This window comes from Akebia trifoliata, chromosome 16, assembly GCF_017979445.1.
Source record: "Akebia trifoliata isolate Shusen 1 chromosome 16, ASM1797944v1, whole genome shotgun sequence".
NCBI classification, from domain to species: domain Eukaryota; kingdom Viridiplantae; phylum Streptophyta; class Magnoliopsida; order Ranunculales; family Lardizabalaceae; genus Akebia; species Akebia trifoliata.
This window is the reverse complement of record NC_141390.1, coordinates 27,838,925-27,855,485: the sequence shown is the minus strand read 5'-3', so window position 1 is coordinate 27,855,485 and position 16,561 is coordinate 27,838,925. Positions and strand designations below refer to the sequence as shown.

Here is a 16,561-nt window from a genome sequence, read left to right as displayed (position 1 = left end):
TGTTTCTATTTGTTTTATGGCATTAAAGATTTGATTTTGAATTTGTTAGTTTTAGATATTTGAATTTTTATCTTAGAACAAGAGTTAAGTTCGAAGATTTTCTTCTAAACATTCAACAACATTGAGTTTGTGGTTGGGTTTGAAGATTTTTTGAGGTTTTAGTGCATTTTTGGATTTCCTCTACAGGGGTTTGTCCATTTTGGAAGATTTTCGAAACTTCAATAACACGAAATAAAATATTAATTTCATGTCCATAAAAATATAGAAAAAAGGGAACTTGAAATGGTAAATCAAATTCCCAAACAACAACAAAAAATGAATTATTCTCCTATATTTTATTTGTTAGTCAATAAATTTATTTATTTTCATCAAAACCAAATCGTTTTCCTATATTTGTTTGTAGTAAATAAAAAAAATGAAGAAACACCATAATAAATAGTTCAAGAATGTGATTTACTGGATGATGGAGTTGTTGCCTTCACATTAGAGCAGCACTAACACTATAATTGAAACAATTATATAAGATATTGGTTAAGATTTGGAGAGAAACACAACTTGAAAATTGAAGCATTTAAAGTTGAATAATTCTACTTTTTTTTTATCAAATATTTATAACAAACGGGTGCTTGGTGGGCTGATAGGTTGAAGGTAATACTTTAACATAGCTTTATCCAATTGCATTTGTTCTATCAAATATTTATATCAATATTTATTCTTTTTTATTGATCAATTCAACTAAGAGTAAATTTCGTTCCAAGGGACTTGAATTTATTCACGAGCTAGACTTTATATTCGGTGGAACCACATCCACTGGTTCTCATGCTTGATCTCCTACAATGAATTATGAGATTGTTGAAGATAATCTGGATGATGATAATGATATAGTCTTAATTTGATTTCTAAGACTCAACCAGAGGTGCAATCCAATACCTAACCTCTACAAAATATGTTTCAAAATACAGATAATCTTGAGAGTGAAAACACAATTCGTGTACTTTTAAGAAATGTGTCATCTGAAGGGGAGTTTTTGTCACGATAGAAAAAGGCAACCAAAAATAATATATCTCAAGACCAATTTGGTCAACTTATTGAAACTATTAAGGAAAATGAGGTCAAGAAGATTAATATCACATTTAGAAGAAACTGTAAGCAAACATTTTCATAGAGTTTTGGAAGCGATTTTACATTTATGTAGAATTCTTATCGTGCCTTGATAGTCGAATGAGATCCCTCCCGAAATTCGAACTAGTTAAAGATACTGACATTTCATTAAGGTATCTTATCACATTTTTTTTTTGTTATTAAAACCATTATATATTTTCAAATTCATGCATTATCTTATATATTATTATTTCAATATAAAGGAATGTGTGAAAGTGATAGACGGTACACATATAGGAGCACGCGTTCCTACAACAGACTAACTTCGTTTCTTAGGTCAAAAGGGCATAACACAGAATGTGTTGGCTCTATGTTTTTTTAACATATTTTTGACATATGTCATGACTAGTGAAGAGGGACAAGCAAATGACTCAAATATATTGTTGAAAACCGTCATTGACCCTAATTCAGGATTTTTACACCCATTAGAAGGTCGGTATTTCAAATATTAATCGAGATAATATTTTATGTAGTTGAATATTTTGTAATGATTGCAGTTATTCATTTTGATTGTTAGGTAAGTATTGTTTAGTTGACTTTGGATATCCATTGATAGACAACTATTTGGAATTATATAGATGTATTTATTATCATCTACAAGATTTTCAGAGAGGTGCATGGGAAAAAGGGAAGAACAAACTGTTCAATCATTTATATTATTCCTTACGTAATGTAATTGAACGGTGTTTTGGTGTTTGGAAGGCGCGATGGGCAATTTTGCGTGACATACATTCATATTCATTTGATACACAATGATATATTATGATTGCATGCATGAGATTACATAATTTTATTGAAAAAGAAAGCTTAACAGATGTGAATTTGTCAAATATGATCAAGATGATTTTGTAGAAGAATGATTCACATCTTTAGATCATATAAATCTACTTGTGCATTTACATTGCCGAGCAAATAGGACTATTAAACAAAAGAGATAAATCATAACAGAAATTGTAAAAGAGACCTATAATTATCATGATATTAATGTATAAGGATGATTTATCTTAAATTCAGTACTTTGATTTAAATATTGTAAACATTTGACTATCATTCATCTAAGATATTTTAATTTATTTATTTTGATTTTTCATGCATTAAAAATATTTGATTATAGTTTTGATAACACTTTGTTGTTTGTGTGATCGGGAGCTGATTATTATCACTGTTAGAATCAAATAAAATAAAGACATTAAATTTTATAGGTGTCCATGTTGGAAGATAATAATTGACAATAAGACAAAACATAAATTTATTTTATTTCCCTTACAATATATCTATTTTTATCATAGCTTGATGAAATTTATTTCTTTTTTAATTCTATAATCATATTGAGAGATTTTTATGGGTTGATGAAGTTGAATTTATTGACAAAATTGATGTAACTGATAAGCATATGAAAAAAAATAGATAAGAAAAGAATACCAATGATTTGTTTTTTTTTATACATCAATAAAATATAATATATTGCAGTTCATAACAATTTTAATTTTAATAATAGTATTAGTTATGATGTTATTTCTTAGATAAATATATGTAGATTGCATGTATGGATATATATCAAGACTTTGTACGTATGAGACATATTTTTAATATATATAGTAATTCAATAGGTGATAGGTTTAAAGATCTAATTTTTAGGGGGAGGTAATGTCTAGTTTTTATTTTTATTTTTTGAAATTTTGAGTATACTTGGATTTAAATATACATTATATTAATATTTATTGTTAAAATATCAAAAATAGTATAATTTGAAGACATGTTATGACCCTAAAAGAAAACAAAATAGTAACATGTAAAACACAAGGGTATTATGATATTTTTTAGAAGTTGGGAGAAGTCAGTATGGTTCTCAAACACACTTCCAGCATAAAAGTACTTTTGTCAGTACTTCACTAAGTTGATTTCTAAACGCATTTTCAGTACAGAAGTACTTCTTCAGCTCCTTCACAGACTACTACAACTCTTGCTTCTTGGTAGAGTACTTCTACTTTTGGTATTCAAACAAGCCCTAAGGGTCTGTTTGTTACAAATTCTAGCTTCTACTTCAAGGTTTTAGATTTATGAGAAACAAAAGCTCAAAGTCTGGAAAATTACATGTAGGAGAATCTTGCTTATTATAGAAATTGACAAAAATAATAATAGAAGAAGTAGTATAAAACAGTTGAATTGATTATGTTATTTAATCAATGAGTTAAGAAGAATGAGTGGTGAAATCGTCATTTCATCCCATATGTTTTTCAGTGTTGGGCTTCTCATAGTGATTCTCGTGCTAAAGCAGCCCCAACAAGGCTTCTCAAAAACACAATTTTGGACTTCTCGTTAAAATTGTTAAAGCAAAAAATCGTTATCAACAAATATGTTTTTTCCGGGTTTTTTTTTTGGTTCAAAGCACAAAAAGTCGTTGGAAAAAGCTGTGACAAAATGATCTTAATCACTTTACTTCTAAAATAAAATTTTCTACCCTATTCTTCAACCTTCATACCTCGAAGATGAAATTCTAGGTTAAAAAATCGAAGATTTCCTATTACAAATGAAAGTGTTGGGGTGAAAAATCATGAAACGAGGGCATATTGGTGATTTTTTCACTAGTCTTCTAGAATATACTGACGTCAAGAGGCACGTCATCAGTTTGACACTATAGTCATCTCAAAAATTCACCAAAACGTGGAGAGAGGTATATGGCTATATGCTATGCTCTCTTTCCATCCCTTCATTTAATCAAGATCCCCTACTACACGAAGTCGAATTTTAAACTCGACTCCTTCACTTAAAACGCCTCGTGTCTTTATAACCAGAACCTATCTCTATGTTAGGACACGTGGAGATTTTATAATAAACAAAATCTATTCTTCTTGAAGTATTGATCCACACTGAAACATTTTCTACTAGACAACAATAAATGCGACCATTTCAAAGCGCTCTTCTCGCTCATCCTCAGCTTTCTCTCTCTCTCTCTCTGTGTCTCTCTCTCTTTTCGCGGAGCGAGAGGGCGATGGCGATGTTGGAGAGAATTGTTGGTTTCGTCGTTCTTATGGTTCTACTGATCTTCCTTCTCTTCCTATGGTTCTGTAAGCCATGGCGTTACTTCTTCTGCTCTCGTCCTCGATCGATCAAGGTAACTAAAACCTGTTTCAATTCTTTCATCTTTCCAAGTTCTTACTCGATTCTTCCATGTTTGATCGTCTCAATCTTGCAAATTTTGTTATGGGTATCTGTTAATTTCTTTCCAAAATGCATATCGAACTCTTGATTAATTTCGAACACCGAGTACGTTTTGGGCTTTGGGATTTAAATAATCAGGTGATTTTGATTGTTTTTAGCAGTTTTGGGGATGATTTTTCTTTCTAGGGTTTCTTTTTTAATGATTGTGTTCTGTTATTTAATTGTTGATGTTGGGATTTGATGCAAATTTTCAAGATTTGTAGAAGAAATTGATCGGTTTGAGGTTTTGATCATTCCATGAATTTATCCTTTTGGTTGGATGCTAGATTTGGGGAACTTGCTATTGTTGATAAAAGAGTAATAAACTTTGCATTATTTTATTTGATAATATTGGGAAATTCTGAAAATTCCCAAAGGTGAGATACTGGTAGTAATGTTGAATTCCATAATTTTGCATTATTTTATCTCAAGCAGTTAGCTTATCATGATCTATGTTACTCAAATACTTAAATGGGTCATTATCGTTTCGATTCTTGAATAAAAGTTGGGAATGTCATATCAGTTGCATTGTTGGGGCTTTATTGTTGCCAAATCTAAGTATGGACGATTATGTTATCTCAATATAAGCTTCAATGCTCTTTAAGTGGTTTACTTGCTTATGTCACGGCATGTGAAGGAAGCAATTTTCATTTATTCCCAAGAAATGCTTAATTTCACTTGTGAAAAGTATAAAGTTATCTTAATTTCAATGGAAAGTTGGTAAAATCTGTAAGTGGTAATAAGCTGACCTGGTATTAAAACTTTGAAAAAAAAACTAAGTAGTCTATTTATAAAACCGGGAGTTGCAAAACGTGTCTATCTCCCCCCAAAAAAAGAAAAAAACCCTAAAAAATTTGGTCTGGGAGCTCTGTCCCCGAGCCCCTAGGAAGGGGGTGCTGCCCCTTGCATCCTTGCAACTCTGTGTACTCTGCCAATAGAATACAAGACATTTACACAACAAAAATCTCACTTTCACTTGCTTGCCTTTAAAAAAATTCCAGTGTAAGTTCTTATTCTTAGGGAAACATGTAACCTTCTCTTTTAGTTGGTTTAAGAACATCGGTATGAGTTGTTTGTCAAAAAAAAAACAAAAACAGAATGACAGTTTTGAACTTTATAGAGGGGAACTGACCTTTTGCTTTATAGTATTGGATTTGAAATGCTTTCTGGGGTATCTTTATGTTGAGTCCAACATGGTTCTTTCTCTTACCTTTTGGAATGCAGAGGGTTTGTCTATTGCTACAGCTTTTTCATTACTGTAGAAACATGCATTTATATGCTTACATGTTCTTTGGAAAATCCTCTTAATAGTTTAGAAAGATTTCTGTGTATGGGATGGTCTTGCATTATAAAATCCTGAACAATTTATTGTAGAAATAGTCGAAGATTAAAAATTCAAGTAGCTGACTTGCTTGGTTAACTGTCCTGCTTGTCAAGTCTACCTGACCCGGTCGACCCGCTGATTCTTGGCAGCCTGATTTGTATGGGATGACCTTAATAACTCATGAGAACTTAGTAATTCATGCTCTCATTCCAAAAATCAGAATTATTTAAATATGTTATCTTGAACTCCTTTGAAATCTATACAGAAGTTACCTTCACTATTTGAAAATAAAAATAAAAATTGAACCTTCAAAATTTATTGAATAATCACCTAAAGTCAGTCCCAAGAATATTAATTTCAAGAGGTTGAACTGTGTGAGCTTGTTCCTCTCTCTCTCTCTCTCCCCCCTCCTCCTTTTTTTTATTGGTAGCTGTGTAGCACATATTTCATTCCCACTAAGTACTTGGAAACAATTAAATGCTCATCTGATGGAAAATCTTCTCAGGAATTGTTCTAAGATATTTTAGTTTGCATCAAATACACTGTTTATTTGTATAAGTGTTTTCATGGTAGTTAGGTAAAAATATTTCCATGTGCAACAAATAAATTGTTTTACATTTGTGCAACTGTTTTCATGTTAGTATGGCACATCCAATTTTCTGTTTTTGTTCTTATAGAAGGAAGTTCAATCATATCCTTTTATCAGAAATGCATTCGGTATTAACTCTAATCTTTGCTATAAATTTCTTACTTTGGGAAGTTTTAGGACCTTAGATCTTCTAAAGGTGACTATTTGACATGATTTTCTTTTTATAACTTTTTGCTGCTTGTTGTTCCTTTTCATGTAGGTCGCAGACTTGGAAAGGCCTCTTATTTCTGAAGGTTTGGATCAGGTTCCACGCCAAAGTGGTGAATCGACTAGAAATTTTGCTTCAGATGGGTCTCATCTTCAAACTGAAGTGCACTTAAAATCAACAATAACACAAGGACTTGTCCATAAACATAGGCTTCCATCAGCAGATGCCCATGTAGCCCAAGGTATTACATTCTTCTCTATTGCTTGGTTATATATACATTCATCTTTTTTATCGAACATGAAATTATTAGTCTAGCTGTAGTTATTCAGCAATCATAAATTACATTTGTTTAATGATCCCAGGTACTAGCCTGGTTCTAAATCTGATTTCTGGTCCTTCAGAAGATTTCCTGGTTGGTCAAACACTTACACGTCCATTGATTGGAAATCACTCGTTTGAAGAGCAAAGGAATGCTAGAAAGGAAGAACTAAATCATGATTTGACAGTTCACACTAATGATCATAACTATCAAAAGTTCCTACCCAAGGATATTGAATCTCAAAGTATTCTCTCATTCCTTCATTCTCGGTTTGATTAATTTTGACATCCGAAGTGGTCATTACATAATGGATCTTTATTTTATTTTTACTGAATATGTAAAAAAACATGTCATCCTACCTTTCTGTTAGAAGTGCAGGAAGCAGCCTGACCCTGGAAGTTATATCCGGTCCTTCTTGTGGGCTTCGCTGTTCTATACAATCAACAAATACTTCTAGACTTCCACTGACGCTTGGAAGAGTTTCTCCGAGTGACCTATTACTTAAGGATTCAGAGGTTTCAGGGAAGCATGCCATGATAAGTTGGAATTTAAATGTAAAGCATTTCATTGCAATTTTCTCTATTTTGCATTTGATGATGAGTTTAATCTACAAGGAATTTGTTATTGGATTTTAATTTTTTGATCGCAGAAATTGAAATGGGAGCTGGTGGATATGGGAAGCCTGAATGGAACACTATTGAACTCTCAGGCGGTCCACAACCCTAATTCTGGAATTAGAAATTGGAGTGAAGCCATTGAGCTTACCAGTGGAGACATAATAACTCTTGGCACAACTTCTAAAATTTCTGTGAGTTTTAGTGCCATTGAATAGTTAACGTTGTTGCATGATGATTGGTGGAAGAATGTTATGTAAATTGACACTGCACCATTTCTATACTTGATTTTCTCTCTCCTTTGGAATGTGATGATCATAGGGGTATGAGATTCCCTCTCCCCAAAACCACCTTGCACAATCTGGACAAAAAGAACACAGTTTTTTGTGATTTGGAGACCATTCAATAAATGGTCCTGATTTTGTTAAAATTATATGACAAATGGTGTCGATAAAATATTAATAGTGGCAACTTAACTAATCTCTATGCTTTTGCTTTAGAGTTGTTGATGTGTGCAGCTTTTTGAATACCATATTTGTCTCTACTTTTTTTTTTCTTTTTCACTTTTAGTTTTTATGTGCTCATCCTTTCACTTTTGCAGGTTCAAATTACTCATGCTGAACAACAAACCCCATTTAGAATAGGTATGGCTTCTGATCCCATGTCTTTGCGTCGAGGAGGAAAGAAGCTTGCAATGGAAGATGTTTGCTATTACCAATGGCCCCTTCCAGGAGTTGAACAGGTTTTCATGTGATGAAATTTTATTTTGGGGACTAAATGCACCGTCCTCGAGGGAGTTATCCTAACTGAATGCCTACAATGCAGTTTGGACTGTTTGGAATCTGTGATGGGCATGGTGGTGCAGGAGCTGCCAAAGCTGCTAGCAGGTTGGCCTTTTCTTTTTTCCTTCCAAGTTTTTCTACCTGATATTGATAATTTAACAACCTCTCTCTCTTTAAAACTTCTGTTATCTACTTTCTACATCCTGGAAAACAGATTTAAGAGTTTACGTTTCCTATTTTATTACGTCTTCTTAGACATGATGAAATTGTTATGCTATGGATAAGTATATTGATGTTTGCTTCTTTTAAATTAGATATCTTTAATGTTTCCTGTTCTGTTACCTGGATCAGGTCTAAAAGAAAGATGGGTTAGCTTAATTACAGTCCCTTGAAACTTGGAAGCGTTAACATGTCTGGAAAATGGGACCATATAGTATATTTAAAAACTGTAGCTTGTATAGGACCTATAGTTGATTCTTCTGAGATTCTAAACGTAATAACAGAATATATAGTATTCAGCAATAAACCATATATTGACTATTTAAGATCAAATGCTCTTTGGATTAATCCGAGTCTTTAATCGAAGTTGATCTTTAATAAATCAGGTGTCATTGTTGATGCATGGACCCATTGACACTCATACCTGGTTAGCATAGGATGCATTGGACATGGTTAATGTCAACTGCATTTTTTTGTCCTTGGTGCACATTATGATTTTCTATATGCAGATTATGAATAGCAAAGGGGAAAGGAAAACCATGCCCTATCCTATCACTTTGACCTGATCCACAATGCCATCAGAGATGTTTCCTTCCATTTTTGGGTCTTCATTTCCTATTAGAAGCGTCAGGAATGTGGGGTTGTACCTATATAAATTCTCTATTTGTTATCCCAATTTGTTACTACATTAGCAGTCTTAGCTATTGTTGGGATCAAGAATTTTAGTTATTTAATTATGTTATTGTTTTTTGTTTTCCAGGATGCTTCCTGAGACAATTGCCCGTATTTTGTCCGTGTCAGAAAAAAGGGAGGGAGTTCTTTCTCGAAGTGACGCTTCAGACGTCCTTAGGGATGCATTTTTTCAGACAGAAGCAGCTATGCATCATCAGTACGAGGTTTTCTTCCATCATTATTTTTTTTTTCCTTCCTTGTACTCACTTATTCTTTACGGAATATAAGTTTAAAAATGTGACCTTTATGAATGTAGAGTGCATCTGTTAATCCTTCAAAATCCTTTGATGTTGGACTATAGGACCGGCAGGTTTTTTCTTTCTTATTACCTTAATTTAAGGAAACTAGGGCTTGGAATTTCATGTCTCCTTAAAGCATACTGATGCATGCTTCGTCTTGTTAGAGGTGTTATAACGGAACATTTACTTTGTTAAATCCTCTTTTTTAATTTACTGGAGTACTTCATTGCCCAGATTCTTCCAACTTCTTATTATCTACTTACGTGTAACTAATCATGAGTTCTTTTTCAGGGCTGTACCGCAACAGTGCTTTTGGTTTGGGCTGATGGTCAAGAAGAATTCTGTGCACAGTGTGCAAATGTTGGGGATTCAGCTTGTGTTATGAAGTATGTGCCTGTTGATGTTTAGCCTCCTTGATTTCACTGCAAACAACCACTTACATGTAGCGTTTAACCCTCAGTTTTGTTGGTAGCTTTTCAAAATATTTAAAAAAAATTGTTGTGGTATGTATGAATGTATTTACGAGTGCAATGGGATGCTTTATCTCAGTTGCAAATATTATTTATTTATTTTTCATTTTATTTGAATATAACTAATTGCAGCATGAATAAGATGGTCATTGTTTTTGTAATTCCTACTACACACCGTTGTTTCACTTTCACACTGCAAATTAATATATTCTTGGTGGCCAGTATTGGTGGGAAGCAGATCACGATGACGGAAGATCATAGAATAACCAGTCAGTCTGAAAGAATCCGGTTGAGAGAAACAGGAGAACCATTGAAAGATGGTGAAACACGACTATGCGGTAATTCATCACATTCTTTTGTCTAATGTATTAAGCACACCATTTGTAACCTACTAACCTTTTTCTCTATTTTTTTAATTATTCTGATCAGGTTTGAACCTTGCCCGGATGCTTGGAGACAAATTTCTTAAAGAACAGGAAGCTCGCTTCAGTTCGGAGCCTTACATAAGCCAAGTTGTGCATATAGATAAAGAAAGCAATGCCTTTGCACTATTGGCAAGGTGATTCTACTTCCAATGTTTTATCCTTAAGTTTTGTTGCTTTATTTCTATTTCATCTTCATGCTCACCCTCACCCTCGTGCCACCTTAGAGATAAACAGACTAAAAACTTGATTTGGTTGGATTTGGGATGATCCTCCCTTCTGTGCCCTAAACTATGAAACAAGCGAAATGTGTTCTATTTTTCCCTGATACATGAATTTGACTTGTTCCTGCAAAACTGCAGTGATGGCTTATGGGATGTCCTTAGTGTCAGGAAGGCAATGCAGCTTGTTCTTCAGGTATGTAAATCCCGTGCTCTTCCCTGTGTCGTGAGTTGTTGGAAATATATTGACAAATTTCATATACGTGTGCACAGACAAGAGAGAAATATATTGATGAATTTCATATATGTGTGCACAGACAAGAGATCGATATGCTGCAGATAAAGGAGACACGGCAGAGAAGATCGCTAATTTCATCCTGAGTGAAGCAAGAACTCTGCGAACAAAGGATAACACATCCATACTTTTCTTGGATTTCGATACCACCTCTCGAACTTCTGTTTCTTGTAAAATTGATACTTAAATGTAACAGTGAGGTTCATATTATCATTCGTTAAAATTTTGATTAAAAACTTCCCTTATGCATCATCATCCCAAGGTCATCCTAACCATTTGTTGAAAACTTTGGATCACTTGAGTATGCCTTGCTTCATCTGTCTTGATTTCAGAAATCATTAATGAGTAGATTTTCCAGGTTTGCTGGAGTGAAGAACAAGTTGGAATCATCATACTGTTCTCGGCTGGTGCAGAATGCGCTCGACTAATACCGGATTCTTTCCAGAAAGCAAGAGTAGTGGATGATGGACTTGTTGGTTAAGCGGATAATGTATCGGTCCTCAACCCATGACCTACTGCATTGCACGGAGTCTTGAATCTGGAACTTGGAATATGGCATGCATCAACCACTTCTCATCAACTAACTTGCAGCCCTAACATGCAGGAATTACTGTTTACAAAAATGTTTGGGGGTGTAGTTTTTAGCTTCCCACTTACCAAAAGTAATTTTAGCATCAAAATGTGTATGGAATTAGTACAAATGTGTATGGAATTAGTACGAAAAATTATGGGAATTTATAATGAAAATGTCTCCCTTTTTTTTTGAAAGGTTAATGAGGAACTCTCGTTTTCACTCTTGATTTAGAATGTAAAAGTTACTTCTATGTAATTGTTTCTTTGAGAATTGGCCCCATGGAAGCACTTTGGTGACTACTTAAAACGTTTATCACAAAGACAAAAAAAGACTAGCAACCAATCCACTTGACTTGACTTCAAACTTCAAACCAATGTTTTAAAATATCGAACTGATAATTGGACTGAGTTATGTGTTTGTAGATGCTTTTTAGTTGATTTGCCTTGAACAACTCAAACCTCCTTGATGATGGGCTCTCTTCCTCCACGCAAACGCAGGGGTATTCAGAGTGATTGTTAGCTCACAGCCCAACACCTATTTGATATGTGGCGTTGATGATGTAAGTGACAAGAGAGAAATTTCTCTCTCCTGCCCGTACATCCACTCCCCAGACACCTTAAATTTTTTATTTCAAATCTTAAAAGTATGGTGTGATTCACATGGATTATCATATTGGCTATCGAATACCAGAGCCTTCTAGATTTCACAATAAAGCTTATGGTAAAAAAAATTAAAAAAAACATTTTTCTAGCCTGATCAGTGGTGTTGAAAATGGATGGCTACCGAGCACTCAAATTTAAAATTAAAATACAACTGTGAAAAATAATTTTTTTTTTGTTGTTGAAATTTATAGAATTTCATCCTCTAAGACATTGTTGTATTGGATCATGTATTTTAATGCCACAAGGTGATCTTATCAGGAAATTTTCTATGGACAGGAGAGAAAAATTCTCCTATTATTGCTTATGTCATCAGTGTCACATCATATGGTCAATGGGTAAAGACTAAAGTCACATTAGAATCCAATCATCATCACTTTATGTCAAATTTGCTAAACAAATCAATGACTAAAATTTCCCAAATATTCAAATGATTCATCGAATTTTGCATATAAAAGAGGTAAAAAATATGAAAAAGCCAAAATCCTTTTTAATGCTCTTAGTCTCACGTGGCAATTTTTCTTAAAATTGATATTCAATTAAAAATGCCATGTGCACAACTACTTTTCACATAATTTAGTATCCATCACTCACAAATGACTTCTAATTCACACATAATTTCCACAATAATGAAATATGATCTAATGCAAACATTCTAAATCAATAAAATCCACATCATACATATTTACTAAATTGGTTGAACATGAAAATATGTAAACTTTTCAAATCAGTAAAATTCATGTATAATCACCAAATTGGTAAAATATGAATATATGTAAACTTTCCAAATCTACAGAATATGAATATTTATAAAATTTCTATATATATGGAGAGAAGCGAATGCAACTACAGATGCCCTTGCTGTTGTTGCAACTCATAACGCATCATCTGTGATCTTCAAACAAGTTTCAGAAATGCCATTAATTGTTAAAAATACTTATTTTGACGATAAACTTGATCTTCCTCAATTTCGTTCTGTAAATCGCTAGAGACCTCCCTATTGTACATTTTTTACAATTCTAATATACTTTCCTTGCTTGCTTAGCAATATATATTATATATATATAATTTTTAAATTGGAAGAATTCCACATGCATCAAATTTCAAGTTAACAAAATAGGGATATATGCACAATTTTTAAACTTCCAAAATAGTCATTAATAAAAAACATGAATATTTACCAATTTAACGAAAATATTATCACGTGGAATAATTATCAAATCATCACACAATATATCACATGTTAGGATCGATTGAATTGAACATTTTTTATTCCTAAACATGAAGAATTGCTAAGGTAGTTCGAATTACTCTCGCCATAAAAAATTCAAGTAACGAACAGTTCATCATATAAAAATCAATTTAAGCATGATGATCATGCACTTAGTAAAAATATATATAATATATGAAATAAAAAGAAAAGAATAAAAATAATAATAAACTTCCTCTATTATAAACTACATGATGATTATAATTCAAGAACATTATAAAGCATTAGTGGAGGATAAAATGATCATAAAAAAAAATAGAAAATTGGACATAAAACATGAGAAGAAGAAAAAATAAAAGTAAAATCAAACTTACTTCTAAACCAGATTGGTGGCTGAATGCAATCCTTCAGGCACAACTCGAGATGGCTTGGAGTGTCGTAGTAATAGAGATGAGTGTGAAGGAAGCATTGAAGAAAAGAAATAAAATTACGTTGCTACTATGGAAGACGTCAAAGAGCAGTAGAGAAAGAAGAAAGAGCAACTGTTGTGGAGACGTTGGAAATGAAGTGAGGATAGAGGGACGACGGTTGCTGTTGGAGAAGTTTAAAGAGAAGAAAGGAGGATAGGCATGGTTGTTGTTGGAGAAATTTAAAGAGAAAAAGAGAGGATATGCGTGGTTACTATTGAAAAAGTTTAAAGAGAAGAAGAGAGAGAGGACAACGCTGCTATTGTTGGAAAAGTTTAAGAGAAGAAGGGAGGATAGACACGGTTGTTGTTGGAGAAGTTTAAAGAGAAGAAGAGAGGACAAACGTGACTGCTGTTGGAGAAGTTTAAAGAGAAGAAGAGAGGATAAACGTGGTTGTTATTGTTGTTCGATTCTTCTTCTTATTCTCTTACTTCTTCTTATGTTTTATTTTTATTTTTTATTCTTCTTATTTATTTATTTATTTTGCAAGAACAATAGAAGAGATGAAACTCAATTTAGGTCACGTCTTGTGTGTTCAAGGATGGATTGAGGACATCCTTTTATAGTTTCTTGTTATCTTTTTTTTTTCTTCTATTTTCTATTTTTTAAAATTTCTTATTTCCAACGATTTTTTATTGGGACATTAGATCCATCTCCAATATACACGTTTTTTTTTTTTCTTTCCTTTTTACTTCCCCTCTGTTACATGTATTATAAGAGAATGTGGGTAGTGATCCTACATTATTTGCAACTTAGTAATCTTTGATTGGCTAAAAATATTTTATTCAATGATTGGTTGGATGAATTAAATTTTTAACTGAGTGATTGGTTCGATGATGAGTAAAATTTTAATTTTCGATTTAATTGATTGATCGAGTTAAGATTTCAAATGGATTGGTTAAATTTAGTTTTAAATTTTTTTATTTTTATTAGTCGATGAAGTTTAAATTTTATTTTGATTGGGTAATTAAGTTTAATATTCGATTTTGATTAGTTGATTAAGGTTAAAATTATAATTAATGTTATGTTTAAAATTTTGATGTTTAAATTTCGCGATTAAGGTCTCAAATTTCTATTTAAATTTTGTCATTTTATGTGAAAATTTTTAATTTTTCTAAATATGAGGTGTCTAGATTTTTTAATGTGTGTGTGAACATTGTTGGAAATTTATTTGTAGTCACGTTTTCCTAGGAATCAATGGCTCCAGGTAAAAGTCGGATATTAAAGGGTATTTAGATCACTTTGTAATTTTTGTTAAATTCTCTGTTTGTATTGATTTTGGTCTCATTAGATTTGAAATCATATTCTGAGAGTAACGAAAGTACTTTCGAGACATTTCGAAGATGTGAGACTCACAAGTGGTATTTTTTTTTCATTTTGTCAATAGTTGTGAATTTTGGCATGAGGCTTCTTTCAATCCCAAATTGATTATTTCTAAGTCTTGAGGTCATATTTTTCTAGCGTTGTGAGGTCTTTAAGTTATAAAATTGTGTGAAGAACCTAAGCATACGAACTTGTTAAATTAAGTGTATAGTGTAGAGATTCCAAACATGCATAATATTCTATTTCGAGTATAACGAGTAAGGAATATAAAAGGAATAGAAACAGACAAAAGTGGGAAAAGTACACAAATTAAAATTGGGAAAAACATGAGGTTTTTAGATTTTTTGATGTGTGAACGTTGTTGAAAATTTATTTGTAGTAACGTTTTCCTAAGAATCAAAGGCTCTAGGTAAAAGTCGGATATCAAAGGGTATTTTGGTTATTTTTTGTAAAATTCTCTATTTTTATTGATTTAGGTCTCATTAGACTTTAAATCGTATTCTAAGAGCAATGAAAGTATTTTCGAGACACTTCGGAGATGTGGGACCCACAAGAGGTATTCTTTTCATTTTGTCAATATTTGTGAATTTTAGCGTGAGGTTTCTTTCAATCCCAAATTGATTATTTATAAGTTTCCAGGTCACATTTTCCTAACGTTGCGAGATCTCTAAGTTATAAAATTGTGTGACGAACCTAACCATGTGTACTTGTTAAATTAAATGTATAGTGTAGCGATCCTAAGCATGCATAATATTCTATGTCGAGTGTAACGAATAAGAAAGATGAAAAGACTAGAAGTGAAACAAATTGAGAAAATGATTCACAAACTTTCAAATATTTCGTATATTCTACGCTTATCAGTTGAAACCCACAATAATCAAGTGACAAATTGTCGAATCAGGCAAGTTCAAAAATGGTGGGGTGTCTACAATGATCCTCCCTTCTGTGCCCAAAACTATATAACAAGTAAAATGTGGCAAATCTGTTCTATTTTTCCATGACACGTGAATTTGACTTGTTCTTGAAAAAGTGCATCGATGGCTTATGGGATGTCCTTAGTGCCAAGAAGGCAATGTAGCTTGTACTTCAGGTATGTAAATCACGTGTTCTCTTTTTGTCGTGAGTTATTGGAAATATATTGACAAATTTCATATATGTGTACATAGACAAGAGATCAATATGCTGAAGATAAAGGATACACGGGGGGCGAAGATTGCTCGTTTAAGATGATGCGAACAACATCATAAAAATTTAATTTTTCGAAACCAGAAAAATTGCTCATGGCCATTACCATACTATCCCAACTCTTTGGGAATCTAAATAAAATCAGTAAGACCCTGATTTCATCTTCAAAGATAATCTCGATGGATTTCAACTATATTGAATTCGTTTAGATGCTCAATCACACTACCACCATCAACCATCTTCATGTTGAATAACCTTATCATAAGAAAAACTTTGTTTGAGGAAGAGGGTTTCTTGTACATCCTTAACAAAGCGACCATCAAATCTGCATGGCTCATCTAGTGGCA

General features: G+C 32.7%; 1 protein-coding gene across 4 annotated transcripts; it reads left to right on the top strand.

Moving 5' to 3' along the window:
- Nucleotides 1-4,092: 4,092 nt before the first annotated feature.
- On the top strand, nucleotides 4,093-11,564 carry KAPP (kinase associated protein phosphatase). 4 transcript variants are annotated; one of them, XM_086428273.1, is made up of 14 exons: nucleotides 4,093-4,276; nucleotides 6,535-6,724; nucleotides 6,846-7,046; nucleotides 7,181-7,356; nucleotides 7,452-7,610; nucleotides 8,018-8,158; nucleotides 8,242-8,303; nucleotides 9,178-9,313; nucleotides 9,680-9,774; nucleotides 10,081-10,196; nucleotides 10,288-10,417; nucleotides 10,643-10,697; nucleotides 10,819-10,985; nucleotides 11,155-11,564. In XM_086428273.1, exons 1-13 carry the CDS (start codon nucleotides 4,154-4,156, stop codon nucleotides 10,981-10,983), a joined length of 1,749 nt encoding a protein of 582 aa, XP_086284399.1. In that variant the 5' UTR covers nucleotides 4,093-4,153; the 3' UTR covers nucleotides 10,984-10,985; nucleotides 11,155-11,564. The 4 variants fall into 4 exon arrangements, with proteins under 4 accessions (XP_086284399.1, XP_086284398.1, XP_086284400.1 ...); XM_086428272.1 differs by having other exon boundaries at nucleotides 10,819-10,996; XM_086428274.1 differs by having other exon boundaries at nucleotides 6,885-7,046; nucleotides 10,819-11,564.
- The last annotated feature ends 4,997 nt before the right edge of the window (nucleotides 11,565-16,561 follow it).